Source organism: Grus americana, chromosome 6 (assembly GCF_028858705.1).
Source record: "Grus americana isolate bGruAme1 chromosome 6, bGruAme1.mat, whole genome shotgun sequence".
NCBI lineage: Eukaryota > Metazoa > Chordata > Aves > Gruiformes > Gruidae > Grus > Grus americana.
The window spans coordinates 28894272-28916153 of record NC_072857.1 but is presented as its reverse complement, the minus strand read 5'-3'; the positions used below and the strand labels follow the sequence as shown (position 1 = coordinate 28916153).

Here is a 21882-nt window from a genome sequence, read left to right as displayed (position 1 = left end):
GGAAAGGCACTACATCCCTTGCTGCTTACGGCAAAGTACAGGTCTCATGACAGTGTAGTCCAGTTCATTAACAGTCAAATGGCTCCACATACTTCTTTATACAGACACAGCAGTGACTACAAAACAGATCTTAACTTGAGCCCAGGTCTCAGCGAAGTGAGTGCTGCTGTGGGGAAACCATGGGAGACCACTGCCAAGGCAGAAGACCTTCTGAAACTGTGGGCACCGACTTTCCAGCTTTTAATACACTCCTTGTTTGTCTTCTGCACTCTGTACAACTTCACCAGAAGGAGAAACTGAGGTATCAGCAGTTTATTTGTCCAGTTTTTAGCTATAAGTGCGAGTTACAACCCGTTAACTTTTAAAATGGGCATCTATGTGAATTATAATTGAATATATGCTAAAATTGACTCAGAGTTGCCCATGAACTGTCTTGGCCATAAATACCAAGATCTGCATTCAAAATGTTTTGGAGTGCAGTACACATTTATTTTTACTGAACCATTACTGCAATTTCTGCTATATCTTGTGTTGTCAACCTTCTGCACTTCTCTGTCCTTCTGTTTTGTTCTTTTACTCTTTCCTTTTCCTTTGTAGTACACCAAAATTTTCATCTCAAAGGCTACATTCTTCCTTCTCTGATTTCTAGTGACTTTTCACTTAAATATCTGCTATTTTGAAAATTACTTCATCTAACATAACACCCTTGCCTGAATCTCAGTGTGCTTTGCAACCCACAGCTCTGATCCTACAAAGATTTATGCTTACGCATAATCTGGAGTATGAAAAGTAGTGTCATCAGCTTCAGTGAAATGACCCACGTACCTCAAGTTAAGTACCTGTGTAAAACTTTCAAGGAGTCCTAAATCTCTGGCAAGCTAGCGCTGCAGCCATCTCTCTGAAATACAGCCTCGGCTGGTTGGACCTCGTACCTGCTACGCGGCCGCAGAACAGCTCAGTTGTTACCGACAGCAAGAGAAGAGCTCGATGTTGAGATGAAACTGTCTGGGGAACCTTAGCAATGAACATGCAGTTGCCTAAGCTGAAATTTGCAGAGATGGCAGGGGACTTCTCTCTCGCTTCCTCTTTCAGTCAGGGCTATGAGATCAGCAGGACTCCGGCTCTACAACTGAAGACAATGCAGATTTGAATCAAGCTAAGCCCTGCGATGTTTTTTTTCTACAAGGCAATGCATAGCTGTTGTGTTGGGTTTTTTTATTAAAAAAAGTCACCTTACCAATTCTGATCTGGCCTGATCACGCATGGTCTTCTAATATCAAATCACATCCAGGGGTGAGGACAACTTTGTAGATACAAAGAAGAGAAAGACTCTACATACAAATACATAATCATATATAGTCTTAAAGCCTTTATTTTAATGCAAAATAAAACAGGTAAAATTTATATAGCCATATGTAACAAAAGATCAAAATCTTTGATGTGGTACTAGAAAAAACCTCTCGAATTGTGTGTTGAATTTCTCCCCCAAAACAATCACGCATGATTTTTAAATCAGTTTCACTTAAGCACACAGGTATTGTCAGGATCACAAACACCTCTCTCTCCCCCACAATAACAGAACAGTGTCTTACAAAGCCTTCTCTTCCATGCAGAGACAGCGAATAGTGCTTCTGATTTTGCACGTAAGGCTTAGAGACTCTGCAGAACAACTGTGATGGAGAGCACAGGTGTAGGGCCTTTTGGAAGTGCAAAACAGCCCCTGCTCAGAGCAGTGTCAGGATGTGGCCCTGGCAGAGCAGTTGGTAGGATTCTCACAGCACTGACTCTCTGATAAACAAATCTGTGATGGCTGGGAGGAGGAGGTAGCACAATTCATCTGTAAAAAAATTAGGCAGCATGTGAAGCTATTTCTAGATCAGGAAGCTGGAGTGAATTGGAATTCAGGGCTGCATGCACTTTTTCAAGGCAGAAGCCTTTTTTTTTTTTTTTTTTTAAAATGCTTATTTCCCCCTTCCCCCCCCCCCCCCCCCCCCACAAAGGGCAATTGATATTTCTTTATGCATTCGAAGGATGCCTAGAGACTTCTGCATCATAATATATCACAGTGGTAATGTCTGCTCGCAGGCCAAGATCATGGCTCACTAGTGGGTGGTCACTCAGAAAATCCACAGGCTCTTTTTCTATCTCTTAATCTTTCAACTGCTGGGCCTGGCTGGCCCTGCGCCAGAGCCAGAAACGCAGGCTGCACGCCACCGGCTCAGGAAATCAAAGCTTCCAGCTTCGCGTGGGAGCGGGCCTCTCTCCCTCTTGTCTTGACTCCTGTTCACACGCACACTTATGGCACGCTGCTCCTGTGGCAAACCCAAGCTCTCCCTTCACACCCGCTACGTCAGTAACTTTACTGCTGGACTGGCACATTTTGGATGAGGGAGTGTGAGGCAATTACGTGTCAAGAGCATTTCAGACTCATAATTTTCCCAAACATATGGACATATGGGGAAAAGAACAACTTGTTACTTAACGGCTCTTTTGGATTTTGCAAGTGTGTATTTTCAACCGTCAGTTATAGCACCTCGTGAATTCTGCACGGTACATATTTTTCCACAATATGGTGCTAAAATCATACATTTTACACTGCAGAGAAGCTGACTATATATACTGTAGTTACACATTATACTTTTGAAAATACCGTACCTCTACCAGATATTAAACCAGCAATTGGCAGTTTTCTCCCAGAACGATGGCACCAGAGATTGATGAGATGCTCTGTAATACTTTTTGGTCTTGTTCCCCCAGCTAAGTCAGACTGTTCTTCCTCCTTAGCTCCTCACCTGTAGGATGCATCCATATATTATACTTGTAACACTTTTTTTTTTTTTTTTTTAAGCTCTGTACTGATTTAACAGCAGAAGCATCATTTAATAGCCTGTTGGGTAAGATTAACAGCTCAGAAGGTGTTCGTTTGATCTGTCCGCCTCAACCAAGTGGAGCCGATGCAGTCAAGGGGAGCTCTTAAGGAGAGATTCAGGTTACGGGGAGACAATTGTGCAGGTCCTTCAAAGGCTATAAATAACCCAGAAGCTGTTTCCATCCAGATTTTATTTGGCCCTGGCTCTTGAAATACTGTAAATAAGTTCTGTTCACTGTGCTGTGATGTCATTCGAAGGGTTAGTTGAGAGTGATTTATAAAGGCAGTAGCTTATATTCAGAGCTGTTCTTAATTGTGGCCTGGCTTGATAAAGCCACTGTCACAAACATATTAGTTTCTTTACAGCTGGATCAAATGTATCAGGGGTTATATTTCAAGGAGGGAAAGGAAAGTATTTTAATTTGTTTTCGCTTCACTTTCAGCGGGCCTTCATAATACCAGCGGCTACCCTGTGGCTGCCAAGTCCTGGCTGAGTATCCTACAGCATCTAAAAATCTTTGAGAGAAGTACAAGGCTGTGTACAGCACGTACACGACAGGCAGAGTTTCCTTGGGGAATGCGCCTTATTTATGGAGGGTACCGAGAGACATCCAGCTTTACATCCAACCCTCCCTCCAGAGTTTTTTCCCCTCCTACATTACTAGGGAAGAGGGCAGAAAGAAATGGAACAAGAACCGAACACACTTGCTTCATAATCAGTTGCATTCCTCTCCCTCCCTCTCTCCCTCCCACCAATGCTTCCTCCTGACTGGACTTAGAGCTGTGCCTGCCCCTGCCCCAGGGAGTCCAGCCCAGTATCTGAATCATGGAGATGTTCCCCCACCACCCCAAAGCTCTCTCCTCTCCCCTGCTTCCCAGCCTGGCTGGTGGTTAGAGATTGGTGAGAATGCAAATGCTAAAGCCTGCCAGCCAGCCGGGCAGCTGCAAGTGCTCCCTGTGCCTCAGGGACACGCCAGTCTCTCACCAGCATTAGCAGCACAGAAGAAACGTTGGCTGGGATTGAACGCTGCTTCTCATCAGGGCCGTTACCTACCGGCGGTGGCCCCTGGAAAGCAGCAGCGCACAGACCCACCCTGCCCTGCACCTAACGAGCCCTTTTCCCAGGGATATCTAGTAAAGGGACATGCTCCTAGCAGGAGAAACCTTCCTGGGGAAGTGACCTATGTGATTTAATCTGTTGCATACCAAAGGTGTCAAAAAGACATCAAAGAAATCCTTGTGCTTAATCCTTGGCCAGGTCACAGTCTCTCCCTGCTGAGGAGAGGAGCCCAAATGGTTTAATAACACTCTCAAAAGGCAGAAGTCGAGGAATTAAGGACACTTGGAAACTTCACAAAATACATTTCTAGGTGGCAAGACTGTATGGTTTCCCTGTGACAAAATCCTTGAGACAAATCTCTGAGCACCCCCAGCCCTGTTGGGCCGGGCAGCACAGGGCCCTGTGCATGGCTGGGGATGTGCATTTCCAACCTCCTCCCAAGCTGGCTGGCTGCAGAGCAACCTCAGGCTGCGCGGGGCAAAAAGCCGAGCACGTACCCTACTGCCCTGTCCCCCCACGGCTCTGCTGCGCTGCTGGTCCCTTCTCCCCACCCACACCTCCTCTCTTCCTATGCACTGCTGCAAATAACTTGCAATGAACAGCTGTTCTTCTCCTCTTCCTCCTGGGCTCCAGGGTCTTGAAGCCCTCTCTGTCCCTTTCCTTGTCTTTTCCCTCACCCCTTGCTGTGAAAAGCCCCTTTCCCTGCTGGCCTGATGGCCCCGGCTGCAGGAACTTGAGTAGTTTGGCACTTGGCACCGGCTTGGCACTGACCGAGGCTGAGCTTCCCTTGGGGGACTGGGGGTGGGCCCCGCACCGAGAGGTGCCTTCAGGTGGCTGTGGGCTCCCGAGGGCAGGGCACGCCGCTGGCAGGCACCTGGCTGTAACGGGCCGTGAAGGGGCTGCCCAGCCCGAGCCGAGGCAGCACCTGACACAGGAACTTAATATGAGTTAGGGAGCCCATGTCCATGGCCACCTCCTCAGCCACTCCTTACAGGCCAGCTCCACCGAAACCCCATGAGCGACACTTACTGACAGCAGCTGAGGATCTGATCTCCAGGGTTTACATTTAAAGAGCGCACACCGTATAACTAAGAAACACTCACAAGCACACACACGCACATTTACAGACACACACTTCTCAGGTAGGTGACTGCCTTGTCCTCTCTGAGCCTGTCCTAGCATGGCGGATAAAGCTTTTTGCCTTACTCCATATGCAGCAGGTGCAATAAGAGGAGAATCTTGCAAAAGAATGAAGGCTACAAGACAGACGTTGCCACCACCAAACAGAAAGAGGAAGACAGAGGCCAGATTACAAATCTGGAACTCCAGCATCCTTAAAGCACACAGCCTCTGGTCTGAACATGCCTGGAATGTGGCTGCTACCTCCGCGGCAGTCCCTCGTCAACTCATGATCACACACTGGATTACACAAGATCCCCAGCTCTGCATGAAGTCCCTACTGCACGCTGCGTTCTCACTTAGAGGCTCTACAACAGCTCTCTGAAGTAAACTCTGGTGACACCACTGCCCTTATACAGACAGCTACATACTGTATAGGTGTAACTGGATTCGGTAAATAGCCCTGAGGTGTATTAAGTGTTGCGCTTCATTTCCAGCAGCCACTTTCTATTTTTAAAAGGAATTAAAAAATACTCAACTGTCTGGTACCTCACATATTCAAAACACATCGTACCTCACGTGGCTTTAGTTCGCCTGTTAGAAAGCACCTACGCTGAGCCCAGCTCAGTAAGAACGACTCCAGGTCTCGTGTGCCATTCTTACAGGCAGCTACGCTTGGGAACAACTCTACAAAGATGATGTCTGACGGGCTTCCCCCCAGGCTGTGCTGGCAAGTCCAAAGTGTGGCTATACAGCTGCAGTCATGGGGTTCTTCTGCCTGGGATCCTGTTGCCTGTACTGGTACTGGTCTGGACTGGTCCCACGGTGTCGGACAATTTCATTGTAAGCTGGTGCTCGGTGAGACTGAGGAGGGGAAGGTGGGACGTCCTGCCGGAGGGGTCCTTTGTGCTGGTTTGTAACAGGCTGGGCTGGGTAGTACTGGGGGTACCTCAATTCTGCTACTCTTGTGTCCGGTGCGCGGATGTAGTTCCCCTTAGACGGGTGGACACCAGGCTGTCCTCCTTGGTAGTAGGGAAGATCTCTCTCTGTGTATATTACTCGTGGCCCTGTTAAATATTCCAATGGCTCTGCAGGTCCACGCCTGAGGAGGAAAAACATAATAAAGCACGTAAAAAGGCAGTCTACCAGCCAAGCGACACATTATTGTACTCACAATCTATGTTTACTTTGGGAAAGGAAATGCCACCTCAAGCATGACAGGTCCAGATGAATCAAAAGAACTTCTGAAGGATAACAAGCCTCCCACCTGCACGCTACAAAAGTCTGTAACACCCAGGACGCTGGAGGAAGGGTCCAGCGCACATCACAGCCCTTTTACAATGGGGGAGCACTGGAGCCCTTCAGCTCCCAAAGTCAGCCTCCTGTGATCCATTTGCCATAATGGAAACAAAGCTCCTTTAAACAATGCATGTTTGACTGAATCTTATCTAGCCTGAGGATAAACAGATGAGTTGGGTCTGCAAGTCTGCAAATCCCATAAGCTTTATGTGCACAAATATTCACGCTTTCCAAGCCATTTCCCACTATTTTTTCTCCTAACATGTCAGGCTGTAAAACTTTCCAAACACCATAGCTGGAAAAACTGGAACTCCTGGAAGAAACAAAAGGGATGTCAGGCTACAATACCTGTTTTTAATGGGGGAGCTGTCAATGGGGTTTCAAAAAAACTCCTGTGATCTAGAAGGGCTGATATAACAGCCCTGTAACTTGTCTGCATCAGTATGGATCTGACAAGCTCTAGTTCACGTGAAAAACAACATGTGAACATGTCATCCCTGCGGATGTGCTGTGGAGCCCTCTCTGTAGCTTTCTGCATCTTAATTCCATGATTTGCACTAATGAAGCATTGATATTTTTTCCTAGTACAGCTTAACTTGTCATACTTTTGAAATGTTCTCACAGATATGTCACCAGAGCATCCCCAAAAGTTCAACTCAATTAGGAGTTTTTGCCAGTCTGATTGCAAATGTCTTTGTACTTTGGGCAAAACCTCCCCTTGACTGCAGAGGAAGCTTCTCTCCTAGTGAGAGCTGCAGGAAGACGGCAGGGTTTTGACCCAAAACAGGGGCTGAAAGTATAAATCAATTACACCTGCTCTGTGGCTTTGGGACTGAACTCAACAACTGTTTAAATATTCTTTGCATAGAGTTATTAAAAAAGTCATCATTCTGGTACAGCAGATCAGGTGTTCACAATTCGTCAATGCCTCTCTTTTGTTCACACAGAGATTTTACAAGCATGCTCTCCCTTTCTTAATCTGGGCTCCCAGACTCCACTGGAACTTGTTTCGCATGAAGTAAAACAAAACATGTGGTTTTCTGCTGCACTCGTTTAAGCCCATGGGGTAAATCATGGACACAGGCAATGAACAAACATTATCTGCCTTGAAATGAACCTACAGTTCTCCCCCTGGAATAACTTAGTGCAAATGTTTCCTGTTTAAAATGGAAAGAGCAAAAGGAAGAATTCCAGGCCTTGGACTTTTAGGACCCTATGCTCCCCAGAGACTTTTTGCTTTAAAAACAGAACATTATAAAAGACAGGCACTCCTGGCTTCCCCCCCCCGCCCCCTCCCGGTGAGACAGTCCAGACAAAGTGCTGAAGGGCCTGAAGCCACCCTCAGAGATACTAAAAGGACTCTTAACCTCATGCATTGAGACAACTGCTCTCTCTGCTCACACACCTACACCTTGCAACAAAGCCTGATTTCCACGGCAGGCCAAAGAGTTGCTTCGTGTATTTCTATATGAAGACTCGTTCACTAGCGAGTCCCATCACACGCAGCTTCCAATTCCTCTGTGCACTTCCAATCATAAAAGGCTTCTGCAATGGTAGGAACTGCTTTGTGTCAAGCAGCAAACCAACAGGAACAAATGTCAAACCTACACCTATCACCTTTTAATATAAGGATAACGCTCAAAATCCTGTACATTAGATTTTGTAAGATGTTCTCATTGGCAGCTATAATCAACCAAATTCTTGTGGATCACATTAAAAAGGGACTGAGCTTGGAACCTGATCCAGAATTCACTGAAGAGTCGGGTAGCTTTTGGACAGAGCTCTAACCGCAAAATTGAATTACTCTAAAATAACAAATTCAAGATGAATTGGTACCAAAATGACTGTGGAGAACAGGACTGAGCCACCAGCATCATCTACTGAGCCTTCAGCACACAGCTCATTCCTCAACTCACGTGAGGTCTGGATGTTACAGGAAAAGAGGGGGATGTGTTTTGCCGTCCAGCCCAAAGACCTGTTTCCAGGAAAGCTCAGCCGGTCCAGTTCTAGGAGACAGTGGGACACCATTGCCACAGAAGCTGTGGCTGCGCAGAGCGTAGCACATTCAGGCAGCTTTGACCCCGGACTGTGCAGTGAAGATGTGCTTGAGCAATCAAAGCGCAAGCGTGCCAGACCTGAGGCATGTACCCAAGCTGCTTGAGCTTGTGCCATCAGGTCTTCATTGCTGTTACCTATGCTACAAAACGAAATCCATTGCTGGTTCACTTACAGCTAATACAGTCTCTGGATGTGTAGAGAAACTGCAGAGAGGAACATGTGGGAAGGGAAAAATCTTTCTTTAAAAAATAAAGAAATATCCCAGCTGTTCACTCTCAGCACCGGTTTCCCTCCTCTGAGGGTGAAACACCCACGGGTGGTATCATTCTCAAGTGTCTTCCCCACGGTCAGGGCTTAGCAGCTGGGAGGAGAAGCTGTACATTCAGACAAGGCTTGAATCCACTTCACATGGATCCTTTAGGAAAGCCCCAGGAAGACAGATTTGTGAGGGGTTTTTAGCAGCTTTGGCAATAATACAAGCAGTGATCTAACCAATGATTACCAGAACTCTTGCATGAGTAAAACCTTGGGAAACCCTAGTAACTGCCCGAGAGGCAGCCCCCCGGCAGCAGGACTGGGAAATTTCATGAAAGATAACCTCGTGGCTGCACCACACTCTCCAGCTCACTTCCCCTGGTGATCCCCGTGGGTGTTATGTGTGCAGATACACACGCTACGATGACAACACTTTTCTTCCCTTTTATGACCAGCACTGCATGTTGAAGCCGAGTTATTTCCTGAGGATTCATTCTTCCCCGCCTAGCAGCCATGCCCGGTGAAGCCTGCTCTTAGGAAGCTGCTCACACTGCAAACCAACAGCCTGGGGTCTCCACAAACCTCCGACATGAACCTCCATCTGACAAGTCTTAAAATACAGGAAAAACCAGTCTTCCCTCCCCAGTTGTGTCAAATTAAGCATCAGAAAGTCTTTTTGAGGTAGAAGAAACACCTACAGATATCAAGCTCTGGCTATAGAAATGCTGTCACCATTAGGAGTAAGTCTGGGATGCTGGGGGCAGCTCCCAGCAGGAAGAGCGGGGCTCCTCTGAAGCAACACCATTTTCACTTGATAGCTCATGGTGTAAAAGTATATGCTGTTGTTTACCCTTAAATTGCTGTAACAACTCAAACCAAACACTTTCTACTTGGCAGGCCCTTGTAGATGTTCTGCTTGTTTCTGCAAGAAGCAAAACAATCCCTGCCTTTTTGCTCAGCAGACATTGCCACCTCTGAGGAGGTCTTAATGAAATTCTTCTCCCCTCCCTCACTGTTTTTGTTGGCTCCTGATGAGTTCAGAGTTCAAAGGGCCATATCACACCTCCCAAGTGACCCATGGTTTGAGGGTCAAACCAATAACCTCAAGTGGAAAATCAGTGACCCAGGGGAGTGATCAAAAATCCACAAATTGGGTCAAGCAGGTCCAGCCACTCAAAAGGACCAGGCCAGGAGCGTGCCCTCTGAGAGGACATGCTGAGTAGGAGCTGCTCTGACCGTCAGCTGCTTTCCAGATTTTTGGCCAGTTGTTTGACCTGGTGGTCCACCGCTATTAATGGCAGGCAGAAGGTAGGGAAGCTGACACAACATCCTGGGAAGGAACTGATCTCAGAGCTCAAAAAGTGTTTTTGCTGATAGTTCAGCTCGGCTGGCTCCCACTGGAAGATGCATCACCCATGCAGGTCTAGCTAAAAGCAGAGGCTGCTGCTGAAGCAGCAGTGGAAGGAAGGCAGGCAGAAGCACCAGGGTGAAGAAGGGAGTGAAACTGGTGGGGCAGTGTGAAAATGCACGCCTCAAATTTCAGGGGCAAGGTGCCCCTTAAAATGTTCATTTTATTGCGAGGAAGCGCAATCTCACCTTCCCCTGCAGAGAAATTATAGATCACACACACAGGTAGTTGCAAGCCTGTCACGCCATATCGTTTCATATGCTGGTTAGCAGCTCTACTGGTTTATCTCCTAAATGACTCACCAGGTAAGAACTGTGATCCATTTTGAACTTTAAGAGCACAAAGTAGCCTTGTCCAAATAAAGTAGGTAACTTGTGACTGATGTTCAATTAACAGGACATGTGTTGTTATTTTCTCTATGACAAGTAAAGCCTGAAGTAGTTGTTCTTCTATCACTGCTTTATTTATCTTCCACACACAAAGAATATAAAATCTAATATTTTCTGGCTTTGCTGCAGAATTTTTAAGAGTTTCAGGTTTACTGTGTTTCACTGTTAACCCCCATTTGCAGATCACCTTTAACACCAGCCACGAGATGCACACTTGGGTTATCTGAAAGGAAAGGAAAATGACGGTCTGGCTGTTCATGCTGTGCCCCGTCATGTTGGGGGTTTGGATTTCATCATGACAAAGAGTTTTTCTTGCCTCTGTTCTATCGGGAGAATCACAGAGGTCACCCTCTTAGTGCCTGGTAAAAAGCAAGGAAGGGAATGCTCTCTTCTCACATCATGTCTCCTTCTCACTGCTGAGGGAATATTTTGCAAGGGATATAATCTCACATGAAAACCTGCCTTCTTACTTTGTCAGGGAGTACTTCTTGAAATAAACTTCAAAGACAGGCAAAGACTAAGTGGCAAATGGAAAGCCCACATTTGGCTGCAGTCTCTTTCATGTCTAAGCAAGACAAGAGAGACTCTGGGTGATGGCATCAGGCAGCTCAGGCTGTGATTAAAGAACAGGAGAAAGCAACAAGGTCCTATCTGTGTCCAAATTCTCACTGAAGAACTCTATTGTATGCATCGTGATTGCATGCTGTTTGTTCTCAGCCAGGAGGATCTACTTTTAAAGAAGAAAGGAGAAGCTGATGTAAGAATTAAATTATGCAAACAAACAATCTTACAGTATCAAATACATTACACAGTGTCTTTATAAAGCTCTTCTCAACACACACTAAAAACAACTGACTGAAAAGACCACGTAGTCCCTATCTCTCCAGATACAGTATTAAAGACACAGCGGTGCTGTTTGTACTCAGTGGCACTAAAAACTTCTGTTGCTTAATATTCAATGTGCATATAATGTAAAAAAAAAAATTTTTTTTTAAATCACTGCAGGTTTCAAAAAATCACTGCGCGACTCTGAGCTTCATTAAAGTCTGTCTCTGTATCTTAACAGGCAAGATACTCCTACAACAAATATTCTTTGCTGTTTCAGACCAATACTTCCCATAGTCAATGACGGGTTTTGCATTTAAAAAGCCACTGGAAATCAAATTTGGTATCTTAGCACTGGGAAGAATCTGCAGCACAAGGAAGTGCTCAGTGGCTGCTGTCTGACAGGCTTGTACCTCTCGCAAGAAGGCAGATGTCTAGCAATGTCGTACTAACCTCAAACACACCACACAGATTATTTATGGGCTGAGCTTGTGGAGGTGCTTTCTTCTCCTGTTCTTTTATCAACAATGCAGGGCTAAAAAATCAGATAACGTAAACGAATACAATCCCTGGCTCTCATGTAGCACATGCCATGTGGAGAGAGCTGTTTTTAGTTTGAGGACTGTGTTTGGAATTCCTTCAGTGTCAGGTTTCCAGTTACCAGACCCTCATCCCTGGGCCAGGCACGACTGCGGTTGGACTGGATTAGCAGAACACTCTGCAATGCATATTACATAGCTTTGACTTCTACAGGCTTTGCAGACCCATAAAAATAATGATCATTTCATGACCTGCGTTACTGGGGGGGGAAGAAAGAGCGGAAAAATCTCTCTCTCCCCTTTTTAAAGAATTCATATTTTGTTTAGATTTGGAGAAGGAGGGATCCATACAAGTTGGTTTGAAATTCAAGCAAAAGTACGTTTCAGATGCAATGCAGGCAGGCCTGATTCTCTTCCCCTGCATGCAGTTTTGCAAAGTTTAACAGTGGCCCTGACTGGCCTGAACATAAGAGCTTGTATACATAGTTTTTCTCTCTCTACAGTATTACAGCTTAGAAAATTCAGAAACAAACAGCAAAAGCACCACAATCTCGGAAAGTTAAATGTATAGACATGTTTATACTACTCTAGTTGAAGTCTAGCCTTTAAGCAACTGGAGAACAAAGTCCCTGTTTGAAGAGGACCGCGCAGCTCCCTGGGCAGTTCTTAGCAACTGGAGACGTTTAGGTGTCCCACTTGTTTTTACACCCAGGACCAGGCATAAAGTTTAGTCAGATACTAACTTTCCATGCAGATAAGCAGACTGCAGAAACAACTGTAAGACAGGAAAACAGTAGTCTGACAGGTTTAAAATTTTACTATAAGATTATGTAAGATTTCTTATTACAGCATGAACAGTCTATTTTGCATGCAAGCAAACTGATGGTTCTCAATCCCTAACGGAGCAAACTATGTCACAGACTGGTTAACATCAGAATTCAGAGTGCCATGTAATTAAACCCCTCCCATCAGCAACAAAGCCATAAAACATTGTGTTGCTCCTTTGCTCCAGCAGTAGTTTATTTTCCACAGCAGATCTCAGACCAGCTTCTGATAATCCCATCCTGCAGGCAAAGCTCCCCTTTCTTTCCTTCCCTAAATCCAACCTATAAATACAGGAACTGTGATAATCAGGATTAAAACCCGCAAATCAACAGCAACAAACCCCCAAATATGCTAGCCAGTGCTTTATAAATGCCCAATACGCATTCAAAACAACTAGCCCAATAATCCTTCCTACTCAATTCCCCACTTGTTTCGTTCATGTGCTCTCAGGCATGGTACATCTCTTCTACCAGGAGGCATAAAATAAAGTAGCACCTATTGAACAAGACATCGCTATACTGTGATCTCTCCAAGCTTAAAGGGATCTTAAGTAGATTGGTACTTTAAGTAGCGAGTCATTACAACATGTGTCATTTCATATGTTATTCATTATTCAATACAACATAATACTGTGTGAGTCATTAACCTCTTGGCACTGGTAACCTACTCTCAATGCTAAGCAGTCATGCTTGTTGCTCAGGAACCCCCATGCTCTGTCGGGGAGAGACCTGGATGAGATTTTAAGGTCCCTTTGGTCTTTTGTTTTGCAGATCAGCAGGGGCCGAAAGCTCTTCCTATAGACTAAAAGAGATCTTGGCCTTTGGTCTCTTGTGTCACGTTTCTGAGACTATGCCGGCCAATTTGCATTGGAGGGGATAAAATTTTTTAAAGGACGTATGCATCTTAAGCCAGCAAGAGAAGCAAATGGTTAAGTTTCTCAGCTGAATTTTGCATTTCAATGCACACTCAAACTAATACAAAGTACTGAACACACGCAGAACTGCCACCACTGGGGCCAGATGCTAGAGTGAAATCTCTCTTATGGCAACGTTATTTGTACTGCTACTGCATTACGGTGCAGTAGCTCCAATGGACAGGGGATCCCCGCTACCCCTCCATGAGAAGCGCCAGATACTTCCCTCAAGAGCTGGCAAGCAATGGGAAGGGAGAGAGACGCAGAGGGGTGACAGCCCGACGCTGCCCCAGCACAGCGGCAGCACAAAAGCCAGAAACACTGTCCAGATCTCTTTGCCTCACCCTAACCTCTACAGCAGATCTCTGCTTTTTTGGAGGCTCTCAGGGTAGAAATTAAAGGTCCTGTGGTGATTCAGGAGATTTTCATTTGATTTAAAAGAAATTGTGCTGGCATAGTCTAAATCCCTCTTCAGAAAGAAACAAACACATGGCTCGGGCTCCTTCCCTTCGCCCATCCATTCACAGCACTACTGCCATCCACGCCGGTTTCATCAAGTGCTTTCAAAGACACGTAAACCCAAATTCTATCCTGTTCTCATTTTTCACGTGAAATGAATTTAAAGCGTGGTGATTATTCAGCTGTGCTGTTCAAATGATTTTCAACAAATAACAGAAGTCATTAAAAGAATCTTCCTAAGTAATAACAACCTGGGCCCAGGTCTTTACTATTCAGCCGCTGGGATCTTAACACGCTGTCTGATCTTTAGTGGGCTAGTAAAAACCTGTAAGAAGTGGTTATTAATGTTATTACCAAGCTTTTAGGCTTTTCTTTTTTTTTTTTAAAGCATCTCTCATTTAAATTAAAGCATTCCTTGCAGCATTTTCTCCCGTTGCCATGATGAAGCATGGCTGTCAATTCTGCCTCCGATGGCACAAACTGGGTAGTAAAACCATGCTTCAATAAAAAAGGAAAATGATTTTTGAAACTGATTGTAGCTGGTTATTTTTTCCTCCATTTTGTTTCTTTCTGAGTCCAGACATTCTGTTAAACTCCTTGGGATGTGCGATTCCCTTTTTTCCCCTTTGCAACAAAGGCAAAGCTCAAGATCCAGAGGAGAATGATGGCTGCTTTTGGGGGGTGAGGGAGACCTTAAAACTAAGCAGCTCTTATTTCCTTCTTCAGGCACTATTTCAGTCCCCATTGTTCCTCTACTGCTCACATACTGATTTGCTCCTAAACAGCACAAGCAGCCTGTAAGTACATCCTCCCCCCCTATATTTTCTTTTGTTAGAACCATTCATTTCTATACAGGCATTAGATTATAGATTTCCTGGCTTGCCGCACTCCATTAACACTCTGGTAACCACCCCTTTTCCAGCCAGCCATTAAACACCACCTTTAATAATTGAGATTTAAAGGCTCAGGGCATGATAAACAGCTGAAGTTATAACTTTACAGCTGCCTCTACAGAAGTGTGTAAATCTCCAGATTTGGATAGGCAAATCAGTTAATTAGACTTGCATTAAGTCACAAACTTTGCGGGTGCTCTGACAGCAGACGTCCTGAAGTTGAGCTTTAAATAACAAGGGTCAAACCCCTAAATCCCACCGGGCTGGGAGAGACGGAAGCGTCCCACCCGGTGCCCAGAGAGCAGTAGCACTGGCTGCAGCTGCTGTGACTTGCAGACGGCCACGAGCGCCCTGCGACTGCAGCCCGTTCCAGCTGTGTTTATGCTGGCTTCTTCCTTAAGGGCTTCTACAGTTACACGAACATCGGCGCAGCTGCAGCGAGCGGAGCGACTGCCGACTGGACATGCTCTACCTGCTGCCCACGGTGGAGACAACCCTTGTTTTACCACCCTGCATTTCCTGCCTGCCAGCGCACGGGTTGCTCTTTCAAAGCGGGGCCCTGCAAGTTACAGGGCTGAACGCAGCTTCCCCTGCCCCTCCCTGCAGCTGAGGAAACGCTACGTGATGGCCCTGAGTTACCGCTAGCCGGTAAACGTTCAAAGCTGGTGAGATTCGGAGCTGCAGGCCGCCAGCCTCTTTAGGGACATGGGTAGTAAAAGGTTAACCTTCGGTCGTGAGGCCCAAGTGCCTGTGCTCCATCACTGCATGAGTTATCTCCCTGTTGCTGCATTTAAAAATACTGTATGTAATTAACTGTTATCAGGTTGTTAAGCAGTGTGCTGAAGTGTGAACTTATCATTCAATTGTTTCCTGTATTTACAAAGTCCCTGCCATTCTCTGAGGCGGCAGCCTGGGACAGGCTGTTGACTTGCTCAGATGAGGAGCATTTAGTGCACCAGATTCTGGTTGCAGAAGCAGATTCTGGAGAGGTGAGACACCGCCGTGAATCCGCTCAGTTCCTCAAACACCCCCTCGGCAGAATAGCTACGTGCGAATGAGACACACGTGCTCGCCACCACCAAATACCTTACTGTAACATTGCTTTGAGACCTGAACCACACAGCATGGAGGAAATGCACAATGCAGCTCCCGATCACTGTAACCCAGCTTTACGGGCATAGGTAGAGTTTTTACTCATATATATGACACTAACTTTAATGCCTATAGATATATACAAGCTACATGGTCTAATCACAGATAAAGACAACATAACTGCTGACTTTTATGCACTTCTGTGCTCAGTTCTTCGCCTTCCCCTTTTCATTTGGTAGACTTTGTTTCCTTAAGAAAAGAAAACCTGGAAGTCACTGCACATCATGTTAGACCACAGGCTGGAGACAGGAGGACATGACAACAGGGCAAAATGCCATATCCCCTGCTGTTCTCTCTGCCTCCTGCCCAGGTTTGGTTTCCTGGAGCCCACGGCTCCGCTCATGCCACTTTTTTTGTCCTTCCCCTCCTGGACTGGCTACTGTTCTCTGCTTCCTTCCGCAGCAGCACCAGCCCTGGCAATGCCTGCAAGGACTCCAAGATGACATGAGACATCATTACATCTATGCCATTTTCTTCCATGCGTTCCTGGTCTGGGGCAGCACCATTGATCCAGCAGGACTTACTAGCATGGTTCTTGGGCATGCAGCATCCTTTGCTCCTTGGGAACTGGTGCAATCATCAGTATCCTAGATCTATGTGCATCCCCCCCAACACTTGTAATAGAGGAGATATGTAGCTTCTAAACAAATTTCTTCTTTGCCATATGCACACCATGCTGCATGCCAGATGACAAGATAAAATTTGCAACAGCAAAGTTCTTGGAGCACAGCAACCTTCCAGAGAGAGCAAGCACAGTCTACGGCAACACAGTTATCAGCTTAGTCATGTACCTAGAACAGAAGACACCATGCTGCTGAAGCGGGAAGAGGGAGCACGCTGCAGAAGACAAAAAAATGTGCTTTAAAGACACACCAAAACACTGCATCCCTGAGCAATGGGAAGCGATGCCAACAGCTGGGAATTAGTGATAACTTACAGAGGTGACAGCACAGCAGTTGGAAGATAGGAGCAAGGCAATACTGAGATAAAGAGAGGCTTTGGACAGCACCACAAGGTATAGACTTTAATTTCTTTTGAACACCTATACACATCGTGTCAAAGACTACCATGTGCAGTAGAGTCTTATGTGCAGGATGTGATGTTGTCAGTAGCTTCAGCTTAGATTATGATGAACACCACCGCGATCGGAGAGGCACCCCTACGCCAGCCAGGAAGGCCACCACATGCCATCAGTGAGAAAAAGTGAAGCAATAGCACTTCCTGATCTGAACCTGGTAAGAACCTGGCAAAGATTCCAGACAGCATGTCTCAATTTGGCTGGGGGGAAAAAAAAATAAATAAAACCACCCTCTAACTTGAAACAATCTTTCACATAATGAATCAATCAAACAATTACCTTTGCTCTAGTATGTTGAAATCAAGGGAATCATCACTGAAAATAACAACCAATTTATATAGCTCATTTAAAGCCACAGTAAGCTACGCTGCTGATTCACTAATGAACAATAAAGGTCACTACTACAATATCATTCTAAGTGTTTTCAGATTGTGTGGTGTGATAGACTTGAAGTGGCATGTTCATAAAAAAAAATCAAGATACTTTGCAGAGGGAAGTAGAGATGGAAAGAGCTCTGCGTGTGCTCTGCCTAGACACCAGACTGAGAGGAGGGAATAACTTGATGCGATGAGGAACTTTGTGCCCCAGACTCATCCCGCCTCAGCCAAAGCCTCTGGATGTCAATGGAAGCATTTCAATGGGCTTTGGATTAGGCTCTCGTATAGGAGAATGGTATCTGAAAGGGGAGGAGAGGGCAGGGAGAGAATGAGACATCTGTATCCTGGAATGAAGTCAGGAAGTTAAGGCCTGACAGCCTTAGACAGCAAATAAATAGCTAGCGTACTAGATGTGAGTTGCTGAAATGCCTCACTCCATGTGGAAACATTCCTTTTCAATTGTATTCAGAGAAACGACTGACCAAAATGCAGTTAATTTATTTTTTACTTTTTGAGTGCTCACGATCCAGACATGGGTACATATATGCAATTACTAAGAAACAAGACATTCTACCAGATGAACAGCACACCTCTGCTACATGGATGTTACACCTACGATTATTAATAATGTGACAACTGGGGCAGTGCAGCAGAGTGTGCCCTAAATTGCAGCATCACGTCTTTCACTGTTACCAGAACCAGATGCTTCAGAGGAAGCTGCAGTTAGTTGGCAATTAATAGTTTCCATAGGCCTTACGGCATAAAAGTAACCTCTCTTTTCCTCCCCAGAAGCTAACTCAAAACAAAACAAGCATTGGTCTAAGTCCAGGTTTGCAGAAAGATGCAGGTTTCAGAAACGCAAAACACTTGATGGCATGTCTGTACTTACAGATGTTGATATAAAAAACCTAAACCATAATATTTAACCTTGACAGACCTACTATTTGAATCCCATAGGAAAAAAGCACAATATGGTAGAGAGCCTGTGGTGAGTTGAGAATGACGTCTTCCAAACCTCGATGTTAAATCTTTAATGCTGAGTTGGGTTCCTCTCTAACAAAAATATGTGTAATTCTATTTCAAGTAAAATGGGATTTTCTTTGCAAGAACTTTGCCACATTTGAAAGGCCCCTCTTTTTTTTAATGATCGAAAAGTAAAAGGGAGAAATATCCTATCATATCAAGCAGCTATAATATAAACCATTGCGCGAGAAGAACATTTCTAAGTCAGAAAAGCACGAAGCAGCAATATGATTCTAAGGATGCAAAACGGTCTCTGTATACTGAAGTGCCTTCAAAAACTTATAAAACTTGTGGTATAAACTAGTACAACTGAAAATGAAATGTCTAAGGAGGAAAAGACCAGGGTTAAGGGTTCTGTATTGATTTTTTTTTTCCACATTGGGATTAAAGTGATTTCAGCTGGGACCCAGCATTACAGATGTAATTATAATTTCCATTTATATTTTTAGACTGTGTACAAAGAAGTGTAATAATGGACAGCTGAACATTTTCCATTGTCCATTAAAACGAAATGTTTCTGATGAAATCTCTGTAAGACCAAGGACCACTGCAGTAATCTCTCAATAACAGAGCTTTCTTCAGATGTTTGGCGATGAGAGAGAAGGGAGAGCTGTCAGCCCTTCGCACAAAGAAATCAAACCAAAATTACATTAAGGTTGTTATTCCCCTCAATAATACTAAAGAGATTCCAAGTTAAGATCAGTAACAAGTCTCTTCAAAGAAAAAGTCAGATTATTCATTAAATAACCCTTCTTGATATTATTTACAGGATATTTAACAAAAAGCATTGCATTAAAGCAACATTAAGGAGGCATTATTTAAACCACAGAAAGCGCAGGGAGTGAAAAAGTGAAATGTCTCTAAGTGCCACTGACTGTCTGCCATCCTTCCCTCACGCTTTACAATGCACATTTAAGTCCAGGTTTCCTGGAGGCCTCTGATAGCTAGGCAAATGATTGCTATTGAAAAGCAAAATGTATTCAAGGTAAAGCAGGTGCTTAAGTGCTCTGATGGATCTGGGCCTAAAAATTCAAGTTGTAAACCCCAACTCAATTTCAACCGACTAATTGAATTAGTCTTTTTTTTTAAAAAAAATTCCCTTTCGTTTCAAACCGATCTGCTCTGTGCTTTCTGCCATAAAGCGTGGTGCAGTCAGTACCGCAGCACAGCCTGTGCCACCGAGCTGCTCCCGCTCGCCATTCCAGAGGGGGCTGCAGCACACCACGCAGTAAAGGGATCCTTACAGAAAAGGCTCAAAACCAGCACAGGTATATTCAGGCAGCCTAAATTCAGTCTAATTCCCCAGTCAGTGAGAGACCCAGATGCCTTCTGAGACCCCTGCGAAGCTAATCAGAGGACTACCAGAAGTCGAGTCAGCCAGTAAGGAACAGCAGGCACAGCAAAGTCGCACAGGCTTTCTGAGCACGGCTACCGGGATCCTTAGAGCTTTTAACCGATTTTGGAAATCTTTAATCTGTGAATGTATAGTTGCAAAGCGTGTTTGCTGTTTGAGGATCTTTGGAAGCAAGACCGTTAGTATGCCCTTTCTTTTACTCCTTTTGTCCCAGCTATTGTTTTGGGTGGTGGATTTCAGTTCAAGAGTGTATCACTTTTACCTCTTTAAGAAAGCAAAACGAAGGGAAAAACTGTCACCATACCATGCTTCTAAAAATACATTCTTTTTATACTGAAGACATCTCAGTTCTCAGTAAACAAATATTCCTTTTCTTTACAGCACGGCATCTCAGATCAAGCCAAAACTCATAACAAAAATGCTAAATGAGGGACCAAAACCTGGTGACACATGGATACGTACAACAGTACGCTAACACCTAGATCTAAGCAAAAAGCCATTCACATGGATTTTCAACTGTGAAATCCTGCTGAGATTGGTTTTGCTTGCCAGATTTTGTCATGATCTACAACAGACTGCTCTCAAAGTACTTCCCTTCGCCTGGAAAACAAAGGCTATTTTTCTTTTTTAAATGAAGAAAAGTGCCAGCTAGTCAATATCCACGGACCCCCGTTGGCTCAGGGTTTTACTTGATAACCAGGGCTGGGTTTTGTTCACACATTTACTGCCCTCTCTCGCCGCCCTTGGCTGGAACTGGCTGCCAATTTCCAAGGTGCTGTCTCAGACTATCTAATGCACAGATCCAATCTCCTTGCTGAATTACATCTGGAGTGGAACAAAAATGGCAGATAATTCACTTTCTATTAAAGTTAACACTCCCCTCCTCTTGCTTCCCACGTATGTTATAGAGTGGATGTGTTTGCATGTTCTGCTCTGTTTTTTCAGCTGTTGCAAGCGCATGAGCTATCAATTACTCTGCATGCAGAGAGAAGATGGTGACTTGAGGAACAGCTTCCAGTTTACATGACTCCTCACCTCATCACTGCGCGAACATTTACATGAACCCTGTTGGGCAAGAGGCCTGAAGCAGACAGATTCCTTAGGCGCTCTCTCCCCCGCCATTTCCCCCCGCACTGAATAGTTAATCAGAGCAGAATAACTCTTTAAAACTAATATTTATTCAAACAGCTGTAGGATCCCATCTGCTCGTGCAAAACAGAGCGCAGAACTAGTGGAGGCCACAGCGATATCAGCAGAAGCCAGCAGAAGTTATGAGTTCTGTCAATAGCTCCATAGACAGATTAAGTTACGTTCGGCAGACGAAGTTTTCGAGTACAGCAAAGACACTACCATTACCATAAAGATGTGGTTAAGTTTTTAGCATATGTATTATTGTATTTAATATATTTCCAAAATATAGCTTGCTGAAAGTCTGACTAGCGGCCTATGTACTATTTAACACCAACCATATGCCTACAAAGCTTTGCTGCCATGTTTCTGGCATATCTACATCTTTACCTGTGGTAAAGATGCTCAATAGCTTATGCAGATTTTCCCAAATAAGCATCAACAGAAGAATAGTATCACTGTGCATCTTGCGCTTTGTTTATGCCATATTTTAAAGAACTGTTCTAGTAGAAAATTTCGTACAGGTGCTAAGTGACAAAATTAGTGCTAATTTACATAACTATTAAATGCTAGAACAATGCAATCTTTTCCAAGCCTGGAGGGGAGGGTAAAGATTCTTAAGAAAGAGGAATTAATTTTCTCTAACAGGGTACAACAGGAGTTTTAGCTCCATGCTTGCTTTTACCAAAGTTACTGGTCCATAACCACTAGTGGTCTGAATGTTTGCAATTCTTCAACAACCTTGAATTACATTCATTTCTAAGTCCTACTTTTACTTCATTTGTATCCGTGGTAAGATGGAATGGGGTGGAGAAAAATGCAGAGAGCAGGCAAAGATATATTCCTTTTTTCTGGGATC

At 44.6% G+C, this 21882-nt stretch overlaps 1 protein-coding gene across 3 annotated transcripts in view; it reads right to left on the bottom strand.

Moving 5' to 3' along the window:
- Window positions 1-1343: 1343 nt before the first annotated feature.
- PARD3B (par-3 family cell polarity regulator beta) overlaps window positions 1344-21882 on the bottom strand; it is a 423913-nt gene continuing 403374 nt past the window's right edge. For all 3 annotated transcript variants that reach the window (XM_054830200.1, XM_054830201.1, XM_054830202.1), the window contains one exon: window positions 1344-6150. In XM_054830200.1, coding sequence (XP_054686175.1) covers window positions 5796-6150 — 355 coding nt within the window. In that variant the 3' untranslated portion in view covers window positions 1344-5795. The remainder of the gene's footprint in view (window positions 6151-21882) is intronic.